Consider the following 26,125-nt stretch of genomic DNA (forward strand, 5'->3'; position numbering starts at 1 on the left):
TGGTTCTTAAGGAGTATGTTGTTTAGTTTCCAAATTCTTTGACTTTTAATAATTCTCTGTTTGTTGTTAAATGTTAGTTTTACTCCACTGTGGTCTGAGAAGATACTTAGGATGATTTCAATGCCCTTGAATTTATTGATGCTGTCTTTGTGGCCTAACATGTGGTCTATCCTTGGGTATTTGTTATGTGGATTTGAAAAGAAGGTGTATTCCAGTTTTTTGGGGTGAAGGACTTTGAAAATGTCCAAGAGGTCTAGTCTGTCAATTTCTTCATTCAATTCTCTTGTATCTTTGTTGAATCTCTGCTTTGTTGATCTATCTAAATGTGGGAGTGGTGTATTGAAGTCTCCCACTATTATTGTATTACTATTGATGTATTTTTGAAATTCTTTCAGTAAGTGCTTGACATATTTAGGTGGTACCTCATTGGGTGAATAGATGTTAATAATTGTTAAGACTTCTTGGCTGATTGATCCTCTAATCATTATGTAATGTCCTTGTCTATCTTTTATTACTTTATTTAATTTAAAATCTATTGTGTCTGAGATGAGAATGGCTGTTCCTGCCCTTCTTTTGTGGTCCATTAGCTTGTATGATAGTTTTCCTTCCTTTCACTTTAAGTCTGTGTTTATATTGTTGTGACAGATGGGATTCTTGCAAGCAGAATATGGTTGCGTTATGTTTTCTGATCCATCCCCCTACTCTGTGTCTTTTGATGGGTGAGTTTAAGTCGTTGACATTTATTGATATTATGGATTTAATGTATTGTAGTGCCATTGTTCAAAAAAAAAATTTGTTTGCTCTGATATATTGCCAGTATTATACTGATGTTCTTGTTTATAAGAGGTCTTTTAGAACCTCTTTCAGGGCCGGTTTGGTGATGGTTGCCTCCTTTAACTGTTGTTTGTCTAAGAAGGTTTTGATCCCTCCATCTAGTTTGAATGAAAGTATAGCAGGATATATTATCCTTGGTTGAAACCCTTTTTCATTCAAGGCTTAATAGATATCTTGCCATTCCCTTCTGGCTTTTAGAGTTTGAGTGGAGAAGTCTGCTAATAGTCTTATGGGTTTTCCCTTGTATGTGTTTCTCTCTTGCAGCCTTTAGGATCCTTTCTTTATCCTTAGTTCTTCTCATTGTGACTATGATGTGTCTTGGTGTCTTCAGGTCTGGGTTGATTCTGTTTGGAACTCTCTAGGCCTCTTGAATCTTGATATCCTTTCTGTTGTTCAGGTCTGGGAAGTTGTCTTCTATGATTTCCTCTAGAATGTTTCCTTCCTCTTCCTCTCTTTCTTCCTCTGGCAGGCCAATTATACGAATCTTGCTTCTTTTGAGATCATCCCATATGTCTCTGTTGTTGTTTTCAGTGTCTCTCAATCTCTTTTTAAGCTCTTTCACCTCTTTCTTCGTTTTCTCTAACTCATCCTCTGTCTGAATAATTCTGTTTTCTGCTTCTGTTCATCTGCTTTCCCTTCCCTCAGCTTCTTTCTTCATTACAGCTATTTCAGCTTTCAGTTCTCTAATTGCCTCAAGATAATCAGTATTTTCCTTGGGGGTCTCAACTGTTGTTTCCCTAATACTGCCATTCCTTTCCTCCAATGTTGTTTTCATTTCTGTGGTTAATAAGTTTATTATTGCTTGCATACTTTTCTTATCTATGGTTACTTCTGGCTGATTTGTAGTTTCTTCTGGGCTCTTGTCTTCATTCATTGGAGTAGCAGTTTTATTTGTTTTTGATCTACCCATTTTTTTGATTTATGTGTTTCTTTTTTTTATGCTTATTGTTCCTCAGTTGTTGTGTTTTGAGCACAAGCAACACTGTACTAAATACCTTTATGACAATGCACTCACCAACCTCAGGAATTACAGTAGCAACTGAAGCAAGTATTGAAGCAGTTTAATCACTTTGGGCATAATAATTTAAAATGCACTTTGGGCATAATAATTTAATGCACTTTGGGCATAATAATTTAAAAAAAATTTTTTCCCTTTCTTTTTACTCAATTTTTTAAACCCAAATTAAGTTATAGTCACCTCCTTGGTGTCACTGCTAGGACCTTTTATTGACTGCCTACTAAAGGCAGAAAATCCTACCATTTCCAGTCGATGTGGTCGGAGCTCAAGCCACTAGCAGCTTCTCAGTCCACCATCTTCTGGGAACCCCCCAATACTAACATTTTGATTGAAGAGTTTAATTTAGTGAACAATGATGACCCGATAGAAATATTTCATGGTTTTAGATCTTTGTAAGAAAATTGAAGGCTGACATGGATATTTTGTTTTATTGTTTGTAATAGTGTATTTAGGTTTATCTCTCCTCCACTAAAAATTTCCTATAAAATAAGAATTCTACTCAGAGAATTCACAAATTACTAGTGATGATTAAGTGACAGACACATATGACTAGTTTGCTATCCTCATTTACTGTATCATATATTGAAGAGGACTTAAGCATACTAGAATTTTCAGGTTACTGTTTGTTGAAGTAAATATAAAAGGTCCCGAATATACTTTCTAGTATTTGAATAAATCATACAAATTGTATGTGTACTTAGAGATCCAATTTTTAAGGAATATAAGATATTTGACCTCAAAATTGTTTTATTATGGAAATAATGACTTATAAGACAGTTGTTGTCATATGGACACTTCTCCCACTACCAACTTAAATCCTCCTTTACCATTGTACATGTGGTCCCCAGTGTCCTCTATTCCTTCCTCCCTCCTTCTCCTGATTTCTTGGTTTTTCTCTTATAGACTACACCTAGTTCAAATTTTACCATTTTCCCTCTAGTTAAAATTTCTTGTGGCTTATTTGCCATAATTCCTTCAAATTCCATCTGCAATGTAGCAGAGGAGAGGATTTTATCATTTCTTACAGCTAGCTGAGTAGCATTCAATTGTTTATGTGGTGTAACTTTCATAACTACTTATCTCTCATTGGGTATCTGGGTTAATTTCAAGTTTGGGTTATTACAGATAACCCAAACTTGAAATTAACATAGGTGTACATAAATTATTTGGATAAGTGAAATAAGTGAAACATAGGTGAATATAGGTGTACATAAATTACTTGGATAAGTGATTTTTTTTCTGCTTGTTTTCAATAAATCTCTAGGAAAGGAATTTCCAAATCATAGAGCAGGTCTATTTCTAATATTCTGAGGATTCTACAAGTGTTTTCCACAGGGACTGAAATATTTTTACATTCCCACAGTGTAAAAGTGTTACATTAGGTACTGGGTAATGGCTCTCCTGGTAGAACATACATGCTACCATTTTCAAGGACCAATGTTCAAGACCTTGGTTCCCACCTGCTAGGAAACTTCACAAGTGGTGGAGTAGTGCTACTGTGCTACTGGTATCATTCATTCCCCTCCTCCTCCTCCTCCTTCTCTTTCCCTTTCTCCTCTCACCATCTGTCTCTCTGTCTCTCTCTCTTTTTCTCTTTTCCTCTTTATTTCTATCCCTTGCCCTCTATAAAAATGTGGCTTCTAGAAACAGTGGAGACATGCATCATGTACAAGTCATGTAAATAACACTGGTGGCAAAACAAAGTTTTCTTTTCTCCACATCCTTGCCAGCACTTGCAGTTATTATCCTTTCTGATGTATAACATTTTTTTTAAATATTTATTTTCTTTATTCCCTTTTGTTGCCCTTGTTGTTTTATTGTTGTAGTTATTATTGTTGTTGTCGTTGGATAGGACAGAGAGAAATGGAGAGAGGAGGGGAAGACAGAGAGGAGGAGAGAAAGATAGACACCTGAAGCGACTCCCCTGCAGGTGGGGAGCCGGGGTTTGAACCGGAATCCTTATGCCGGTCCTTGTGCTTTGAGCCACTTGCGCTTAACCCGCTGCGCTACAGCCCTACTCCCGATGTATAACATTCTAACAGGTATAAAGAGGTATCCCTTTTTTTTGTCTTTATTTTTATTTTTTCTGATAACCACTAAACATTTTTTCATAAGTGTGCTGGCCATCTGGAAATCTTCTCTGGTGAAGATTCTGTTCATATCCCCTCTTCATATATTTTTTACACATTGTAACATTTAATCATCACAATATTTTACATTGAGGAAAGTGAGGCATAGCAAGGTTGAATACTTGTCTACATATGCCAATCAGATCAGTAAATTGAACATATATTAATTAATAATGCATATTTATAAAATCAGCAGGAAAAATGATGATCTTTTAAAAGAAGTTTCAGTCATAAACTTTTGACAAGAAACCAACACAACCAGGTTGTAGAACTCACAGTCCAAATCACTGTATCACATAGCTTTGTTTTTTGTGACTTAATAATGGTTAACAAGATAGCATGGGTACAATTCCATACAGTTGCCACCACTAGAGTTCAGTGTCCAATCCCCTCCACTGGAAGCCTCCCTATTCTTTATCCCTCTCTGGGAGTATAGACCAAAATTCTTTAAGGGGTGCAGAAGGTGGAAGATCTGGCCTCTGTAATTGCTTCTCTACTGAACACAGACATTGGCAGGCAGATCCATACTTCCAGCCTGTTTCTGTCTTTCTCTAGTAGGGTAGGGCTCTGGAGAGGTGAGGTTCTAGAACACAGTGGTGAGGATATCCACCCAGGGAAGGCAGGATGTCCTCATGACAGCATCGGCAACTTGGTGGTGCTCAGCTTGCCTTTTTCCTTTTCAGCACTGTTTTCCCAATTCAAAGTGGGTTATAATTTTCCACCCTGATTTTTTGTTTTTTTGTCCTTCCTCTGTAGCTTCTCTCCTACTGGCCTAGAAATCCTGCTTCCACTTAGAATATCCAGGATTCAAAGTGGTATTTTGAGGAGAGTCAACCTAGGTGCTGTTTTCATGAAGTCTTCTTGACTCTGTCCCCCTCCCTTTTTTAAAAAAATAAGTTTGTTATTGTTGCTGTTATCATTGAGCATTTTGATTTCTTTACATATTTTGATTATTAGTCCTTTGATGTATGGTGTGCAAAGATCTACCTAGTAGGATATCTTTTTGTTTTGGAAGCATTTCTTCTGTGCAGTTCTATTCTATTGAACTATTGGTCTGTTTTTCTACCATTGCCTAGCAGTTTTGATTATCACAGACATGTAATATACTTTGAAGCCAGGGAGTATGGTACTTCCATTTTTGTTCTCTCTCCCTCCCTTGGTATTGCATTTCTACCAGCAGTATAATTGTCCATTTTTCTCCACAACCTTTCTAATACTTATCATTTCCTGTTTTCTTTTTGTAAGCCATTCTCACAGCTGTGAGATGGAATTTCAGTGTAGTTTTGCTTTAAATTTATCTAATTATAAGTGAAGCGTTTCTCCATATGTAAGACAGAAATCTATTTTGAGAACTTTTATAATGAAACTCAATTATATTGAGTATTTGCTGGAGCTCACGTGGAGTGGCTCCAACTGGGAGGTAAGCCTCCGACCCTCCCTCACCAGCTCTAGAGGCTATATGAATTAGAAAGAGGCATCGGGGAATATTCTGGATGAATATTCGTTTATTTGGAGAAGGGTACAGGCCATTATTGAGTTAAACAAAGGACATTTTTTTCACATATGTCAGAAATTACAGGTTTCTTAAAGGTCAGCTTGCCTCTATGGTAGGGGGCTGGTATGCCAAGAATTGATGAGATACATAAAGATCAAAACGATTAGTCTCCATGATGCAGGCAAGTTAATTATCTCAAAAGGTATTTGAGAGAAGCATAGGGGTTAAACCAGTAAGATGAGGTAGAGAAGAAGAAAAACAAAACTTCATGTAAATCACAGATATCAAAGGACACAAGGAAATAGAATATGGGGGTCTCATTGCCTGGTATTGGCCGGGGTGTATTATAGAGTGTGTTCTCCTTTCTGATCAAAAGATGAAGTGGATGTGTGAACTTTGAGTGATCCCTAAAGCAGGCAACCATTTAGCCTGCTAGTAGGGGGGACTAAGTGTGAGAGGCTTGTAGGCTTTCTGTGAGCTTGAGAGACTAACAAGGAGAAACTGAGTCTGGGAGACCTTTCCCTCTTGGCTCATCTCTATAAGGAGAGAGGCTAACAAGTGGGGTGTCTTTCCAGACCTCCATCCAGGGATGGGAGAGCTCCCCTAAGCTCTACCAAACTTTCACATAGTCCCACAAGTACTGATAAAGTGTTGGCTCTCTGTTAGTTTTATTTAAAACTACTTTATTTTTTTACCAGCTATGATTTATTTTTACTTTAAGATAAATCTTCATTTTTCTTTTATGATCATTATAGATAGTGACAGAGAGAGGGGAGGGGGACACCACAGCTTCCTTCAATGTAGTGGTGGTCAGGCTATGGGTTGCACACATGACAAAGCAGCTCATTGTCCAAGTGATCAAGCTATTTTGCCAGCCCTGGTTTATTACTTTTTAAGTTTTAGGTATAGTAAGTCTGAGATGGAGACCAGTAAGCATCTTTGCTTCCTCCCCTAGACTTCTTCCATCAGCAGTTTGCAAAGACTCAAGACACTGATTGATGACTAAAGAATGATTTCCATTATTTTGCAAAAGTGTGTAATCAAACCATCTGCCACTCATTGTTCAAAATGCTCTACTAAAAAATGTAGATAAAAAGCTAACTCTGCTATAAATATCTTTGCTTCATTTCTTGGCAATTACATTAAACTGTCAAATCCAGAATTTCAAGTTGCTTCCAGAAGTTCCTCCAGTACAGAAGAAGACCCCTCACTCATCCTGCATAGGGGCAGGGAGGAATCCTTTTGACTCCCAGGCCAGTTATCTTGAAAATACCACCAGAATCAGGCTGCTTCATTAGGCTGTCAGAGGCCTTTCCATCCTGAGCACTGTTCACATACGTTTCCTAATAATCCTTCTCTCTAAAGCAGTCTGATGTTTTTTCAGTGGGTAACTTCACCATTTGGAGCCTTTTTCCTGTCTCAGGATCCAGAGGAATCACTCTGCCTCCATTGTAGCAGGCCATCCAGAGTTTTCCCTCCATATCAATACACATCCTATCTGGAATTTGTAGACACTTCTGCAGTTGGCTGTTGTTAAAACTAACTCTCTCTCTCTGTCTCTCTCCCCCCACCCCCTATCAGCAAAATAGCTCATTTGGGCAGTGAGCTGTCCTGCGGTCTTTTTCTCTCAGCCTGTCAGTCTCATTAAAATATTATTTATTTTAATGAGAGAGATACAGAGAAAAAGACTGAGTACTGCTCATCACAGATTTATGGTGGTTCTGGGGATTGAACATGGGACCTCAGAGCTTCAGGTAGGAAAATATTTTTGCAGAACTATTATGCTGTCTCCCCCTCTTTGTATCTCTCTTTCTATATGAAAAAACCCAGGACAGTGAAGCCCCAGAGATGACAACACATGTATGAGCGCATGCACATACACACACGTACATGCACATGCACACACTCATGCACTCCAGACAATACTTTTAAAAGTAGTGAAGAGTTATTAAAACACTTCAAATATTATGAATAAGTAAAAATTCTAACATTGACAATAAAGAAATGCACAATAGGTAAATGAACTCGTATAATTCTCTTTCTGTCTCTCTTTTTGCTTCCAGGGTTATCTCTGGGGCTCAATGTCTGTACTAGGAATCCACTGTTCATGGAGGCTTTTTTTTTCCTATTTGTTGTCCTTATTATTATTATTGTTGTTGTTGTTATTGCTGTCGTTGTTGCTGGATAGGACAGAGAGAAATAGAGAGAGAAGGGGAAAATAGAGAGGGGGAGAGAAATATCGACACTTACAGACCTGCTTCACCATTTGTGAGGCGACCAACGGCAGGTGGGGAGTCGGGGGCTTGAAGGAATCCTTAAGGCTAGTCCTTGTGCTTCACAACATGCATTTAACCCGCTGCACTACTGCCTGGCCCCCATAATTCTCTCTCTCTTTTTTTTATATTTATTTATATTTATTTTCTCCTTTTTGTTGCTCTTGTTTTTTTTGTTGTTGTTGTAGTTATTATTGTTGTTGTAGTTATTATTGTTTTTGTTGTTGATGTCATTGTTGGATAGGACCGACAGAAATGGAGAGAGGAAGGGGAGAGAAAGACACCTGCAGACCTGCTTCACCGCCTGTGAACCGACTCCCCTGCAGGTGGGGAGCCAGGGGCTTGAACCAGGATCCTTACTCCGGTCCTTTGTGCCATGTGCACTTAACCCGCTGCTACCGCCCAACTCCCCATAATTCTCTTTTTTAAAACTACAGATAAATAAAGATGATGTGTGAAATTTTCAATGAATGCTTTTAAGAACCCACTTCTGATATAATTGTTTAGATAGGTCAAGCATAGATGTAGTAAAAATATGCTTTAATCATGCAACAGTCCAATGAAAAACAATATATTTTATAGGATGGATTGAAACTTTGAAGAGATATGAAAAATAATTTAGATTAATCTCAAAGGATTTATAAGTGATAAAAAGTAGGTTGACTTTTAGTTCTAACTAAACTTTAACTGATTGACTTAGGCTCTTCCACAATAAAGAGAACATTCTGTTTAATCTATCATTTTAGCGGTTAATCTCATCTAAAACTGTCCCTTGGATCAACAACAGTAGAGAATGTTCCCCATCCTCCAAAGGGAGGATGAACAACATACTCTATGCTACACTTGAGGAAGATGGGTCCTGATATTGGGGCAGCTTGGAATGTACCTACTCATGACCACAGAATGTGAGCTCAGATCTTCAGGGATGCAAAAGTCACATAGGCTCCTACGCTGAATATGGGCCCCAGATCAGATCAAATAGATGGGGTTTACAGTCAACAATATTTATACTCCTTGCCCATATTTGGGAGCTACTCTCTTCCATGATCCAGCTTTCTGGTCTGTTTCCAGCCATGATATTATCTCCCCAGAAAATAACTTGGATCCACTGGCATATCAGATTTCAGGCTCAGGGAAAAAACAAAAACAACAAAACAACAACAACAAAACCCAAAAAACTAGTACAGCCACAGGCCCTTTGGAATATAACTATAATATGCCTACTAGCTATCTACAAAATGGAGGACCCCCCCCAACTCTTCATCTGCACTATTCCAGCCTTTAGGTCCATGATTATTCAACAATTTGTTTGACTTTGTATGTTAACTCTCTTTTCAGCCACCAGGTTCCAGATGCTAGCATGATACTGACCAGATTTCCCTGGACAGAGGACCCCACCAATGTGTCCTGGAGCTCCACTTCCCCAGAGCCTCACCCTACTCGGGAAAGAGAGAGACAGGCTGGGAGTATGGATCGGCCTGTCAATGCCCATGTTCACTGGGGAAACAATTGCAGAAGCCAGACCTTCCACCTTCCGCATCCCACAATGACCTTGGGTCCATACTCCCAGAGTGTTAAAGAATAGGAAAGCTATCAGGGGAGGGGATGGGATAGGGAGTTCTGGTGGTGGGAATTGTCTGGAGTTGTGTACTCCTCTCATCCTATGGTTTTGTCAATGTTTCCTTTTTATAAGTAAAAAAAAAAAACAAAAATTTAAAAAATTAAAAAGAAATCACCCAGAAAAAAATAATTAATTAAAATCACCCAGAATGTTTGATCAGCTGTCTGGACTCATAAATCAGTACAGATAAGGTAAATCCTTATAGCCAAGAATGTAAAATCAGGTACACATTTATTTATTATTATTATTATTATTTGTCTGTTTACTCCTCTACTTTCTCCTCCTTTTGTTATTGTCACTCAGATAGTTTATGGTAGTGCAGGAGATTGAACCTGAAACCTCAGAGCATGAGTTTTTTTTTCCCTTGCATAACCATTATGCTATCTCCCCTGCCCCACATATTTTTTTTTATGGAATTATAATTATTTGCAAACATGCACATACTTTTACCTTTTAAAGTTCACTTGTGGGGATTAGGTTCTGACTGAAGATTGGGCTTTTTAAATGAGTGCATTCAGTACTAACTAGTAGACTTCAAGTCATGTTACAGTTTGCTTTTCTTCTGTTAAATCACATTGATCTACCATATACATTGCAGCTCTATAGAAATGAAGAGGTTAGGGCAGAATAAATGTATAAATTTTTTTTTGGGGGTGTGGAGGTATTTACCGTACTTGTTTAAATATCAAAGTGTCTCATGTGTCACAAGTCTCCATTTAAAAAGATTTTGCTTTGGGAAATAATCAGGATTTACCATACTATGGTAAGAAATACTGTAGTATTTCATGAAAAATGAAATTTAAATATATTGACTCTTTAAATTGAGGAATAATAGAATAACTGGAGTAGAGGAGATTCAATTTCTTTAAGCCTTATTTCCATAGCTATGTTCTTTTCTTTCCCCATTATGACTTCTCAACTAGTCACTGCTGAAGTCATATATATTTTTTTGTTGTGATGATGATCATAAATATATTAATATTCTCACTTGAGATTGTCAATGCATTGTTGTGGAATTAATAGAATCCACATAAGTAACTTGAGCTTTTATCTAGTAAACTAAAATATAAATGATCATAACTAGAAAGTATTCATTTGAATGCATAACAAGGAGGTGATGAATTATACTAATTTGTCAACAACTATACTGTATACTGTTAACTCCTCAATAAAGTGATTTAAAAAAATATTCATTTTATTTTTTAAGATATTTCACTGACAACATTTAGGTCTTGAGAGGTATAGTTTTCTATTAAATTTAATCACAGTATATTTGGTAAAATCTTTTGAAACCTAGACAGTAGCTTAATATGACAAAAATCATCTTTACCAAAACTCTGAAGCTTTAAGACCACCAGGGACTGTTTACAGTTAAAAATGGTTTATATTTTGAATAGACATAGAAGTCAATGCACATATTCTAAATGAATCTATAGAACCATAACAGCAACAATGATTCTTTCAAAAAAATTTTTTAAAAATATTTTTTATTTTATTTATTTATTCCCTTTTGTTGCCCTTGTTGTTTTATTGTTTAGTTATTATTGTTATTGTCTTCGTTGTTGGATAGGACAGAGAGAAATGGAGAGAGGAGGGGAAGACAGAGAGGGGGAGAGAAAGATAGACACCTGCAGACCTGCTTCACCGCCTGTGAAGCAACTCCCCTGCAGGTGGGGAGCCGGGGTTCGAACCGGGATCCTTATGCTGGTCCTTGTGCTTTGCGCCACCTGCGCTTAACCCGCTGCGCTACAGCCTGACTTCCCTCAAAATTTTTTTAGTGATATACTTACACCAGCACTCAACAGCTTCACATTTACTAACTCATTTAATCCTCATAAAATAGTACTTGTTATATTTTATTGTTCTTATGTCTTACTGACTTTCTTTAAGATATATTTTTGAATATCTAATGTCTAGAAAATCTGGCTTTACATAGAAATTGATCTTTAGTTTTTCCTCATTTCATAATGTGAAATAATGCCAAGGTAATCAATATTGCTATTTTTAGCATATTTTTAGATATGAAACTTATTAAATTATAACAACTGCATGTCTGTGGAATGCTTTTTTTAAAATTTATTTTATTTTATTTATTCCCTTTTGTTTCCCTTGTTGTTTTTTTATTGTTGTAGTTATTATTATTGTTGTTGTCGTCATTGTTGGATAGGACAGAGAGAAATGGAGAGAGGAGGGGAAGACAGAGAGGAGGAGAGAAAGAAAGACACCTGCAGACCTGCTTCACCGCCTGTGAAGTGACTCCCCTGCAAGGGGGAGCCGTGGCTGTGGAATGCTTTATACATGTAGTTATTAAATTAATATTGTATTTTCTTTTGTTGCTTTTGTGATATTGGTAAAGAGATTACTAAATTGTAAGCTCTAGTGCACCATTAAAATAAGATTGGGTGGATTTTTTTTTTTTTTTATTTAACACTAGGAATATCAAAGGCAAATTAGTACCTTAATGTTTCGTTTTCATTAAATTCACTATTCTCCATAAATGTTTTTCAAATGTGGCACAGTAACCTAACTGATACAGTGCAGAAATTATATGCACTGGACTCCCTTTGATCCCTGGTGCCTCATGCATCAGAGCATTCTTCTGGCTTCTATTTCATTCCTCTCTCTCTCTTTTGCTCTCCCTCTTCTCCCTCCCTCCCTCTTTCTTTTTTCTTTTTTTAAATTTATTTATTTTCTCTTTGGTTGCCCTTATTTTTTATTGTTATTGTAGTTATTGTTGTTGTTATTGATGTCATTGTTGGATAGGACAGAGAAATGGAGAGTGGAGAGGAAGACAGAGAGTGGAAGAGAAAGATAGACACCTGCAGACCTTCTTCACTGCCTATGAAGTGACTCCCTTGCAGGTGGGGGAGCCAGGGGGCTCGAACCCGGATCCTTACCCTGGTCCTTGTGCTTTGTGCCACGTGTGCAACCTGATGTGTTACTGCCAGACTCCCTCCTCCCTTTTTCTTTTACCAGAACACTGATCACCTCTGGTTTGTGGTGCAGGGGACTGAATCTGGGACTTTGGAGCCTCAAGCTTGAGAGACTCTTTGCATAATGATTATGTTATCTATTCTGTCCCTTTCTTTTCCATTCTCTTCCTCATGTGAAACTCACTCTCTATATAAATAAACAAATAATAATAATAATCATAATAACCTATTTCATCAGTCTCTCACTGTCACAGAAGGGAGATGAGAGAAAATTGCAGAATTATTCCACAGGAACTGTACTTTAGAAGAGTTTATGTGGGCCATCTGGTGGTACACTTGGTAGAGTAAGCATGTTGCAATGTGTAAAGACTCGATTTCAAGCCCCTGGTTTCCTCCCTACAGGGGAAAGCTTGCTTCAGAAATGGTGAGCCTTGTTGCAGGTGTCTCTTTTCTTGCTCCATCTCTAGGTCCCTCTCCCTTCTTGATTTTTTTTGCCTTTATACAATAAATAAATAAGTAAATGCATAAAATACTTAAAATGAGTTTATACAATATGGAAAATGTAATCAGTGATAATGAGCAATTTTCTTATTTTTAAAAAAGCTAAAAATTTTGAAAGAGGTCACAGAAATCCATCACCCAAAAAGCAAATATACAAGAGAATCAACTGATTTTTCTTTGGGGATTTTTAAATATTGATAAAACCTTGGAAGGGGCAAGGTGGTGGAACACCCAATAGACTATACATGTTACAGTTTCCCCCAGCTACAAGTGGAAAGCTTCAGGAGCAGTAAAGCAATGCTGCAGTGTCTCTCGGTCTCTCTTCTTCTCTATCTCCTCATTCCCTCTTGATTTATCATTATTTCCATTCAGTAAGTGACTTTCTTCTTTTCCCTAGTAGCTTGCAATATTTTTTTTCCTTGTCCTCAGTTAATGGAGAGTGTTACTATGATGTATCTTGGGGCATGCCATTTTGGACCCAGGAATTAAGGTTATCTTGAAAAATATGGAAGGTTTAAGTAATTAGTATTGTAAATGGAAAAAGAACAATTTATTTTACCATTTAAAAAATTTAGTGATATAATAGTGATTTACTGGATTATAAAATTACCCACCACCAAGACTTTATGCCCTCAAGTCCCCAACAATAACTACCATAGTTTTCACAAAATCTTAGAGATGGTTGCTTTCCTCTTCTTTCTTTTAGGCAAGTTTATGTGTCTTCATTGGATGTATACACAAAACCATCCAATTTTTGTTTTTCATTTCTTACCTCATTAAGCACAATAATCTTCACTTCCATCCATTTTATCCTGAGGGACCCAGTATGATTCTTTTAAATTGCAGAGTAGTGTTTCATGGGATATATTGTCTTTATCTAATTTTCTGTAAGTGGACATTTAGGTTGATTCTGTTCCTTGCTTATTATGAGCAATGCAACTACTCACATAGGAGTGCATATTTTTCCTATCAGTATTAAAAGATATATTGTGAGTAATTGTGTTAGATAGATGACTTAGGTACCCATAAAAATATTAGCCATGTTTGTATATGTAAAACAGTTAGTCAAGTTTAGTGCTTAAGGCAGGGATAGATAGCATAATGGTTGTGCAAAGAGACTCTAATGTATGAGGCTCCAAGGTCCTAGGTTAAATTCCCCAAACCACTACAAACCAGAGCTAGTCAGTGCTCTGGTAAAACAAAAAAACAACAAAAAAACCTATAAATAAGTTTAACACGATTACTGAATAAATATAAGAAATATATAAAATGAAATGTGCTTTTGCATATAAAATTTGCTCTTGCAAGTAAAAATAAGATACCAGTTTACAACAGCATAAATAGTTATTCAGGTATGGACCTAACAATGGAAACTGCAGTTGAAACTATAAAATATTAAGGCACATGAAAGAAAATGTCTTTGAATAGGAGACTATGCCTTATTTGTTATTAGAAGACATACTTTTTAATTTTTTAAATTTATTTTTTATTTAAGAAAGGATAAATTAACAAAACCATAGGGTAGGAGGGGTACAACTCCACACAATTCCCACCACCCAATCTCCATATCCCATCCCCTCCCCTGATAGTTTTCCCATTCTCTATCCCTCTGGGAGCATGGACCCAGGGTTGTTGAGGGTTGCAGAAGGTGGAAGGTCTGGCTTCTGTAGTTGCTTCCCCGGTGAACATGGGCGTTGACTGGTCGGTCCATACTCCCAGTCTGCCTCTCTTTTTCCCTAGTAGGGTGGGTCTCTGGGGAAGTGGAGCTCCAGGACACATTGGTGGGGTCTTCAGTCCAGGGAAGCCTGGCCGGCATCCTGATGGCATCTGGAACCTGGTGGCTGAAAAGAGAGTCAACATACAAAGCCAAACAAATTGTTGAGCAATCATGGGCCCAAAGATTGGAATAGTGGAGAGGAAGTGTTAGTAGGGTACTCACTACAAACTCTAGTGTACTTCTGCTTCCAGGCATATAACTTGCACTAGTTTATGGACACATGTGAACATATGCTCTCTCTCACAGAAACTGGTCTATATCTAGGTTTTGGGACTTTGTTAGAAAGTGAGCCACCTGAGATTGAATTAGAGTATACTATGAAAGGAAAGGTCTCACCCGAGTAATGAAGCTGAAGGGTTGTCATTCCACATGTGCAGTCTCTGGACACAGTCTGAAGTGAAGCATGTTGAGGTGGCCATCATTGCATTGATTAGGTTGTGATCGGCAGATGCAATATTATTTGATATGGATTGGGAGAGGCATACGGGAAAGTGGGCCCTATCCAAGGGTTCCAGGACTGGGGGAAGTAGAGGCTCTATAGTGGATATGTGAGGTTCCTGCTGTCTTAGGGTTCCAAAAGACAATGGATAGTTAATGTTATCATCACAGTATTTGGTAATTGGGTTAACTTTGAAAAGTCCTTTTGTTAGGGTTTGCTGTACAGTACCCAGTATCTTGTATATAGCTGTGCTATTGGATGCTTCTGATCTACTTGTTCTAGGCTTTTGAGAGAGGCTGCATATCAATTACACAGACTATATATTAAAAAGATTCATTTTGTGTTTTAAAAAACTTCAAGACATACAATTAATTTTCCCCCTCTCATATTAATTAACTAGTGATTTATATGACTACGTTTTACTAGGAGTGTACATAAACACCATTCCCACCACCAAAAGACTGTGACCCATCCCTCCCACCCACTCCCACCCCCCACTGGCCCAGGAAGCTGCATGTCTACCCCTCATCACAGGGTTTTTACTTTGGTGCCCTACTTACAATTTGGTCAGGTCCTGCTTTTAGTTTCCCCTTCAGATCTTCTTACTCAACTTCAGTTGATGAGTGGGATCATCCCATGCTCATCTTTATCTTTCTGACTTAGTTCACTTAACATAATTCCTTCTAGCTCTGTCCAAGATGGGTCAGAGAAGGTGGGTTTATTGTTCTTGATAGCTGCATAGTATTCCATTGTGTATATATACCACAGCTTTCTCAGCCAGTCATCTGTTGTTGGGCACCTGGTTTGCTTCCAGATTTTAGCTATTATGAATTGTGCTGCTATGAACATAGGAGTACAACCTCTTTTTGGTTGGGTGTTATGGAGTCCTTGGGGTATAAGCCCAGGAGAGGAATTACTGGATCATATGGAAGGTCCATGTCTAGCCTTGTGAGAGTTTTCCAGACTGCTCTCCACAGAGGCTGGACCAATTTACATTCCCACCAGCAATGTAAAACGGTTCCTCTGTCCCCACAACAAATGTCTCCAGCATTTGTTGCTGCTGTCCTGTTTGATGTATGCCGTTCTTACAGGAGTGAGGTGGTATCTCAATGTTGTCTTAATTTGCATTTCTCTGACAATCAGTGACCTAGAGCAGTTTTTCATATGTTTGTTAGCCTTTTGGATCTCCTCTGAGGTGAATGTTTTGTTCATATCCTCTGCCCATTTTTGAATGGGGTCATTTGCTTTTTTGGTGCTAAGTTTGCTGAGCGCTTATATATTTTGGTAATTAGTTTCTTGTCTGATGTATGGTGTTTGAAGATCTTCACCCATTCTGTGAGTGGTCTCTTTGTTTTTTTAATAGTTTCTTTGGATGTGCAGAAGCTTTTCAATTTGTTGTAGTCCCATTGGTTTGTTTTTGCTTTAGTCTTCCTTGCAATTGGGTTTGATTCATCAAAGATGTCCTTGAGGTGTAGTTTGGAAAGTGTTTTACCAATGTTTTCCTCTAAGTATTTGATTGTTTCTGGTCTGACATCCAGGTTTTTAATCCATTTGGAGTTGATTTTTGTTTCTGGTGAGATAAAGTGGTTCAATTTCATTCTTCTGCATGTTACAACCCAGTTTTCCCAGCACCATTTATTGAAGAGAGCCTCCTTCTTCCATTTAATACTTTGGGCCCCCTTATCAAAGATTAGATGTCCATAGGTATGGGGGTTTATTTCTGGGCTTTCAATTCTGTTTCACTGGTCTGTGTACCTATTTTTGTTCCAGTACCATGCTGTTTTGATGATGATGGCTTTATAATATAGTTTAAGGTCTGGGAGTGTGATGCCTTCATTTCTGTTTCTTTCCCTCAAGATGGTTTTGGCAATTCTAGGTGTTTTCAGGTTCCACATAAATGATTGTAGTGTTTCTTCTATTCTCTTAAAGAAGCTTGGTGGAACTTTGATGGGTATTGCGTTAAATTTGTATATGGTTCTGGGGAGAATATTCATTTTGATGATATTTATTCTTCCAATCCATGAGCATAGGATGTCTTTCCATTTCTTGGTGTCAGTTCTATTTCCTTGAGTAGCAGTTCATAGTTTTCAGCAGTATACAAGTCTTTCACTTCTTTGGTCAACTTTATTCCTAGCTATTTGATTGATTTTGCTAAAACAGTAAAGGGGAGTAATTTCTGGATGTCTTCTCCTTCAGATTTAGTGTTTGCATAAAGAAATGCCACTGATTTTTGTACATTGATTTTGTAGCCTGATACCTTGCTCTATTGCCTAATAACTTCCAGTAGTTTTCTGCTGGATTCTTTAGGTTTTTCTGTGTATACTGTCATATCATCTGCTAATAGTGAGAGCTTGACTTCTTCCCTTCCAATCTGTATTCCTTTGATTTCTTTCTCTTGCCTGATTGCTATGGCAAGAACTTCCAATACTATGTTGAAGAGTAACAGTGACAGTGGACAGCCCTGTCTAGTCCCCAGTCTGAGGGGGAATGCTTTCAGCTTCTGTCCATTGAGTATGATGTTGGCTGTAGGTTTGCTATATATGGATTCCACTATCTTGAGGAATTTCCCATCTATTCCCATTTTTTTGGTAGAGTTTTGAGCATGAATGGGTGTTGGATTTTGTCAAAGGCTTTCTCTGCATCTATTGAGATAATCATGTGGTTTTTGGCTTTGCTTTTATTGATGTGGTGAATGACATTGATTGACTTACGGATGTTGAACCAGCCTTGCATTCGTGGAATGAATCCCACTTGGTCGTGATGAACACTCTTTTTGATGTGCTGTTGTTATCTGGTTGGCCAAGATCTTGTTTAATGTTTTGGCATCTATGTTCATCAGAGATATTTTTCTGTAGGTTTCTTTTTTTTGTTGTGTCCCTATCTGACGATGTTGGCTTCATAGAAGGTGGAAGGGAGTATTCCTGTTTCTTCAATCTTATGGGAAAGCTTAAGAAGTATGGGTACTAACTATTTCCTGAAAGTTTTGTTGAATTTGTTTGTGAAGCCATCTGGTCCGGGACTTTTGTTGTTGGGGAGATTCTTAATAACAGTTTCAATTTCTTTGTCTGTAATTGGTGCATTTAAGAAGACAGACATTTTAGAAGTTGTATTTCTGTCTAAAATTCATATGTGTCTGTGGAAATTTATTCTAGGATTTACATGGTCATATAAATATTCCTATTTATATATTTCTATTTAAAAAGTCAGTATGATATAAGATAAATGCAAATATATTTTGAAGTACTTTATTTTATTTGTTCATTGTTTTGGGGAGAGAGGAAAGTGTCCATTTAAATTATTGATTTATACTTGATATAGTTTAGAATTCTGCATGGTATGATTTAGATAAGGAAAATATACAAATGTTTTTTAAAATTTGTTGTTTCTATGCCACTGTATAAGTTGTAATCTAATTGTTGTAATGCCATCACATTGTTTCATCTATGAACTTCTTTGTGCTTACATATTAAATGCTTTAATTTTATGGTTTGTGTGTATGTGTGAGAAGCATTTGAAAGTGAAACTTTCTGAATATTACTAGGGCTTGATTTATAAAAATTTAGCTTTATAATTTATAAATTTGTATTCCTTTTTTATTTTCATTTTTTTCAAAAAATCTGCTGGATTTGGGGCCCAAGTACACTGTTTACTCAAGGGCCTGGCACCACATGGCAGCACCATGCATGATAGGTGCTCTGGTGTCTTCTCTCCCTGTCTTTCTCTACCTCTTTATTGAAAATTAGAAAAAAAAAAAGTCCATCAGGAGCATTAGAATGGCATTAATAACCCAGAGTTTTATGGTAGAGGAATGACAAGTTAGTAGAAGGTGTGGTATGCTAGCACCCATTAATGGGGAGATAGAAACTGTACACATGTGCACCTGTGATTACAGCAGACTTCAAAATCATATTTTTTCCCATTGAATTGATTTTACTTGCATTATCATTTTAATGAGAGCATTGATCATCTTTAATTTATGTTGGTGCTGGAGAATGAATCTGGGAGCTTAGAACAGAGAGTATTAAAGTTTTTTGTGTAAACCACTGTGCTAACTCCCTGATCCGTCACTAAGAAAAGTAATAAATAAATAACAACAAACGAAAACAAAACAAAAAGTAGACTTGACTGAGAATAAAATCTGTTGTGTATTTCCATGCCTTTATTTATTTTAATAAACATGGATCCCATTAGTCATAGTAGCAACAAAGTAGTGATTTTAATGCAATCTAAGCAGGCACAGAAGAGCTATATACAGAATAGAGGTGTCTTCTCAATCCTTTTAACTTTCTTTGTTTACATACGTAGTTTTCTGAATTTATGAGGCACACTGCCTCTTCCTTTTGGTTATATCCTAAAATTATATATTGATTGTTTACATATGTCCTGATTACCCACCCACAAATTATTAAATACATGGACTTATTGATTCTGGTGGCAAAAAGTGTCAAAGATAAATTAATGTATATTCAAGTCTCTTCCACTAGGCTCAAAGCCAACATCTCCCTATTTCTTATTCATGAATGATTTGTAAGCATTAATTTAAGCATATTAGGACATTGTTTCATATTTTGTTTCAAATATCTTTTCTTTTAATTTCAGAAAGAACTTCAAAACAGATTTATATAGTTATGGATAGAAAAGATCGTGAAGAACACATAGGAGTTCTTCTTGAAGAAATGTTGAAAAATGAAGTAAATGTAAGTATTCAGAGATAGAACTTTATAAGCTTTGCTGCTGATTCTTACAGAATATACTTGTAACAGAAAGATATAAAACTGTATACCTGTCATCATTTACCTGATAAAGTTATTATAAATAACATATATTTGAGGTGTAAGATTTTATAAACTTAATTTTCTTTTTCTGCTTTAGTGAAATACTTTCAACTACTGATACACCCACCCACCCACCCCCCCCCCCAACACACACACATACACACACATTTTTAAAAATATTTTATTTATTTATGAGATAGATAGGAGAAGAGAGAAAGAACCAGACATCACTCTGGCACATGTGCTGCTGGGGATCAAACTTGGGACCTCATGCTTGAGAGTCCAAAGCTTTATCACTGTGCTACCTCCTAGACCACACACAATTTTTTTTTTTGATTGGCAACAAATATGTGAAGTCAATTTAATGGGGAAGCAGTCTTTTCAGTAAGAGGTCCTTGGACAACAAAATAATCACTTGCAAGAGAATGAAGTCAGATTCCGGCTTCATGTCACATACAAATATTAATTCAAAATAATTGACCTAAATATAAGAGGTGAAACCTATAAATGTTGACATGTATGAACTGCTAATAAATCTTAAAATGAAAACATTATTTGAAAAATGACCGGTCATTTAAATGCATACACACAATTGGGCAATATGCACATGAAAATGTTGACAAGTTATTAATCACCAAATACTCAGGATGACTATTATCAAAAGCAGGTAACAAATGTTAGTGAGAATGTAAAGAAATTTGAACTCTTATACATTGTAGAAGGGCACTGCCACTTTGCAAGCTAGTTTGTCAGTTCCACAAAAGGTTAAATAGTTACTATATGAAATAGCAATACAACTCCTAGGCAAATAGATTCACAAAGTAATAAATGCCCCCACACACCTGTGCACAAATTGCTCAGTATATAAGATGGCTCATAATAGCCAAATGTGTAAATAATCCAAATGCCCATCAACTGATGAATGGATACAATATAGTCTTTCTTTTTTTTTTTTTTTTTTTTTTACAGTTTCTTAAAATATATTTATAAAATGGAACTATTGACAAGACCATAGGATAAGAGGGTACAATTGTACAAAATTACCACCACCAGGACTATGCATCCCATCCCTTGAAAGTTTTCCTATTCTTTATCTCTCTGGGAGCATGGACCTAGGATCATCATGGGGTGAAGAAGGTGGAAGGTCTGGCTTCTGTAATTGCTTCTGCACTGGACATGGGCACTGGCATGTCAATCCATATTCCCAGTGTGTTTCCAGCTTTCACTAGTTGGGTAGGGTTCTGGAAAATGTTGTTCTAAGACACATTAGTGATGTCATCTTTTGAGGGAGGTCAGTATGGCACCAAGTTTGGTGGCTGAAATGCAGTATGATATAAAGTAAATTGTTCAATAAATAACCACACAAAGGTGAGAATAGGGCAAATGAAACTAGGTGCCTCCATGTGGGAGGAAGCTAGGAAGTCTATTTTATCTATTGTGAGACTATGTGAAAGCTTGTTAGAGCTTAGGGGAGCTCTCCTATCCCTGGATGGAGGTCTGGGAAGACACCCTACTTGTTAGCCTCTCTCAGTATAGAGATGAGCTAAGAGGGAAAGGTCTACCAGACTCAGTTTCTCCTTGTTAGTCTCTCAAGCTCACAGAAAGCCTACAAGCCTCTCACAGTTAGTTTCCCCTGCTCGCAGCAGGCCAAATGGTTGCCTGCTTTAGGGATCACTCAAAGTTCACACATCCACTTCACCTTTTGATCATAAAGGAGAACACACTCTATCATACATCTCGCCAACACCAGGCAGTAAGACCCCATATTCTATTTCCTTGTGTCCTTTGATATCTGTGATTTACGTCAAGCTTTGTTTTCCTTCTTCTCTACCTCACCTTACTGGTTTAACCCCTATGCTTCTCTCAAATACCTTTGGATTATTAACTTGCCTGCATCATGGAGACTAATTGTCTTGACCTTTATGTCATCAATTCTTGTCATACCAGCCCCCTACCATAGGGGCAAGCTGACCTTTTAGAAACCTGTAATTTCTGACATATGTGAAAAATGCCCTTTGTTTAACTCAGTATAAAGACCTGTACTCTTCTCCAAATAAATGAATGTTCATACCAGAATGTTCCCTGACGCCTCTTTCTGAATTCACGTGGCTTCTAGAGCTGGTGATGGTCAGAGGCTTACCGGCTGGTTGGAGCCACTCCACGTGAGCCCCAGCAATCTATGTTCCAAGAAATTTTAGTAATTTTTACCAAGCCCGATACCCAACATACAGGTGGACTAAGAGTATTGTCTGAGAACATAGTATCAGAGTTGAGAATAGGTCTAGAAACCTGGAATATGGCTCCCAAATATGAAGTAAGTATATAAATACTATGAATTGTTAGCCTGTAGGGCTCATATCTATTCATACTTAGCACACGAGCCTGAGTACACAATTTTCTTAATCTATTGATATATACAGTTGTCTCAGTTTTGCTGACTATCTACCATATGTGTTCATCGTGTATATTGCTCTATAGTTTTGTTGTTGTTGTGTGTCTGCTTGGTTTTTGTATTAGGGTGATGATGTTCGTTTTACAGAAGGTGTTACAAAGTATTCTTGTGTCTTTGGTATTCTGGAAGATCTTGTGGTATAGGTCATAGCTATTCTTTAAAATTTTTGTAGAATTTATTTGTAATACATTCTGGGTCTGAGCTTTTGCTGTTGGGGATTTTTGATTATTGTTTCATTTTTTTGGGGGGGTTATTTTTTAGATTTTTTTTTTGGTTTAGTTTTGGGAAGTATGCTTTTAAGAACTTACCTAAAGTTTCCTGTCTCCAGTTTGGTTGCATATAGTTATTCATAGAAGTCTTGTATTTTTTATTTACACTATTCTACTGTATCTTTTGTGATCTCTCCCTTTTTAATTTTATATATAAATATATATATTTGTGTCTCCCCTAACCTTACCCCTTCCTATTTTATAAAGTGAACCTGGTTCCTTCTGCAGCTTTGGGTTTCTTTTGTACTCCATCTTCTAAGTTCATCAGGTGAGAAGTCAACTTGTTTGTTAATTTTTTTTTCATGCTTCCTGGTGTGTGACTGTATGGCTATGATTTTTCCTCTTAGTACTGCTTTAGGTGTTTCTCACATATTCTTATCAAATGCTTCTTAATTTTAATTTGTGTCTAGGAACATTTTAGCTTCAAACCAATATTTTGCCAACCAAATGTTTTCAAATTGTAGGGTTTTCTCTAACATTTTATTTGTTTTATTACTTTATTTAATTTAAAATCTATTGTGTCAGAGATGAGAATGGCTGTCCTCCCTTTTTTTTTTTTTGTGGTCCAATAGCCTGTATGATAGTTTTCCATCCTTTAACTTTAAGTCTGTGTTTATCTTGTTGGGTCAGATGGGATTCTTGCAAACAGCATATGGTTGGGTTATGTTTTCTGATCCATCCTCCCACTCTGTGCCTTTTTATGGGTGAGTTTAAGCCATTGGCATTTATTGATATTATGGATTTAATGTATTGTAGTGCCATTATTCAACATTTTAAAATTTATTTTCTCTGATATATTGCAGGCATTATAGTGATGTTCTTGTTTATAAGATATCTTTTAGAAATTCTTCAGGGCAGGCTCGGTGATTGTTGCCTCCTTTAACCATTGTATGTCTGAGAAGGTTTTGATCCATCCATCTAGTTTGAAAGTCTAGCAGGATATATTATCCTTGGATGAAACCCCATTTCATTCAGGGCTTGATAGATATCTTGCCATTCTCTTATGGATTTTAGAGTTTGAATGGAGAAGTCTGCTGATAGTCTTATGGGTTTTCCCCTGTATGTGACTTTTTGTTTTTCTCTTGCAGCCTTTAGGATACTTTCTTTATCCTTACTTATTTTCACTGTAACTATGATGTGACTTGGTGTCTTAAGATCTGGGCTTTGCGAGTGGTGAAGCAGATCTGCAGATGTCTCTCTGTCTCTCACCCTCTCTTTAGCCCCCTTTCCTCTGGCTGTCTCTAGCCAATAAATAAATAAGTAAAAAGTTCAAAAAAATTTTTTTAAAGACTAACCTTAGTAAAAAAGAAAAAAGAAAATAAAAAGAAAATAAAGTGCTGTGAACATAATTTCCAATTGACACTTTAGAATAATACATACTCTGGTGTCTTATCACAGTGTCAGACATTAGCCACACCTTATCACACACATTAACTATTTTAAATTCATGACAGCAAATAAGTGATTGAAGGAGAAAAAATGAGTGTAATAGTCCAGGTAGGTGAGAGCCAGAAATAGAATCTTTCATGTCAAGTCAACATAAGCTGGACTTCAGATGTCAGTTTCCAGGTCAGAGATCCAGAGCTTGTCCACTATCTCAATACAATGAATGGGCAGTAGTCTGAAACGAAAAATTCAAATAATTCAGTTTTTATGTTTCTTTTCCAGACAAAAGTCCAAAGATTTAGTGGGTATCTGTTAGTTCAAGATAACTACACCAGTTTAGATATAGGTGGTCTTAATCAGTTTGAGCTTTCATGGCAAACCTTATTTAAAAACATATATTTTATCATGTTCCATGGGAGGTGGTGCAGTAGATAAAGCATTCAACTCTCTGGACCTCCCTGGGAGGTGTGGTTTATGAAGTAGCTGCAATCAGACTTTTGCTCTCCCTGATACAACTATTAAACACAACAAGAGACCAAATAGGACACATAATCTACAGCTGAAAAAAATCCACAGACTCAGGTGGGTGCCAGTGTGCGTGGTTGGGGAATAAGGAGTGGGTTGGAAGACATGGTCAGTTGAAATGAGAGCTCTGGGTTCATGGCACTCAGCACTGACCAGTGCCATCTTTCTCCCTCGAAGAAAAGAAATTGGAGCTTAAAACCTCTCAATCTCTGACTCAGCGTTCTGTTCATTTTTGGATTTTTTCAGTCTGAATTTATGACAAAGACAAAACTCAAGTCCATAAGGTAGCCCAAAACACCCCTTCCCCCATCCACCCACCCACATCTGCAGATTCAAGTAAGTGGAAAGCAAAGACTACAACAGCACCATCTACTGGTCCACATAGCCAAAACCATACATGTGAAAGCAGAGGCAGGAAGTTAAATATCATGTCACATAAAACAGAGAAAAGTAAATTAGATGAAATCCAAGAAATTCCAGATACAGAGAGTCTATCAGAGACAGACTATAGAAATCTTAACAAGAATATAAGCAAGAGTTGAAAGAGCATTTTTCTTTGGAATTTGATAATAAGCTACAAAGTGTGAAAGAAGAACTCAAAGCAGAGTTCACTAAGCAGTTAAACAGCATGGAGGAAAAATTTCAAACAGAACTGCAAAGACTGAAAGACATCTTTAGTGCAGTTCATTCTCAGGTTGAAAGCTTAATGCATGCAGAAGGAAGAATTTCCAATCTAGAAGATACAACTAGCCCATTCTTTCAATTCAAAGATGAGGGAGAGGAAAGGTTTAGAAAGAATGAAGCTACTCTCTGTCAAATTACAGACTCCATAAAAAGGTCGAATATACAAGTTATAGGGATACCTGAGGAAGTAGAACAGTTCAAAGGTCCAGAGGTAATTTTCAGAGAAATTTTAGATGACAATTTCCCTCACCTAGGCAATTCTCAGAATATACCTATTTTGGAGGCAGATCAATCACCCAGTTTCACAAATCCAAAATGATCAACACCAAGGCACATTATTGTAAAATTATTATAACTCAATGACAAGGAGAAAATTTTACAGGCTGCTAGGGGAAGGAAAGAAGTTACATATAAAGGGAGAAATATCAGACTTTAATCAGACTTTTCTTTACAAATCTTAGAGGCAAGGAGAGAGTGGAATGACATATTCAAGGCACTGAAAGAGATGGAATTTCAGCCATAAATTTTATATCCTGCAAAATTATCCTTTAAGTATGAGTGAGAAATAAAGGTATTCCCAAATACTCAAAAACTAAAGAAATTTGCCACAATCAATCCCACTTTACAAGAAATACTGAATGGATTCTTACAGGAAAGGAGGAAACAAAGCAACACAGGTTCTCAGCGTGGTGAACAGCAGTAGACTAGAAACAAAAACACAATAAAATAGGAAAGAACAACAAGCAAATAGGGGAGGGAATTAAAAGACAGAGAAGCCTTATCAAATGTTTGTTAATCAAGATCAACTTAAAAAAGACTTTTTTAGATACACAATGCTAGTTATTACACACAGGGTAACCACAAAACAAAACAGGGAACAGAGATTTGCAGAGAACACAAGAAAAATTAATGAGAAATTCACTACAGAAACTCATCTACACACAGTTTCTATCTACATAGAAACAAATGGACAAAGATTCAACAATTTAAAATAAACTTAAAACAAAAATTAGA

General features: G+C 36.9%; 1 protein-coding gene across 4 annotated transcripts in view; it reads left to right on the top strand.

Moving 5' to 3' along the window:
* Window positions 1–26,125, top strand: part of CRPPA (CDP-L-ribitol pyrophosphorylase A) — a 331,394-nt gene that overhangs the window by 149,936 nt on the left and 155,333 nt on the right. For 3 of the 4 annotated variants that reach the window (XM_007531969.3, XM_060196146.1, XM_060196145.1), the window contains exon 6: window positions 19,620–19,717. The exons of the other annotated variant lie outside the window; for it this stretch is intronic. In XM_007531969.3, the coding sequence (XP_007532031.1) occupies window positions 19,620–19,717 (98 nt within the window). The remainder of the gene's footprint in view (window positions 1–19,619; window positions 19,718–26,125) is intronic. 4 annotated transcript variants of the gene reach the window in all.

The sequence above is a fragment of the Erinaceus europaeus genome, chromosome 8 (genome assembly GCF_950295315.1).
Source record: "Erinaceus europaeus chromosome 8, mEriEur2.1, whole genome shotgun sequence".
NCBI lineage: Eukaryota > Metazoa > Chordata > Mammalia > Eulipotyphla > Erinaceidae > Erinaceus > Erinaceus europaeus.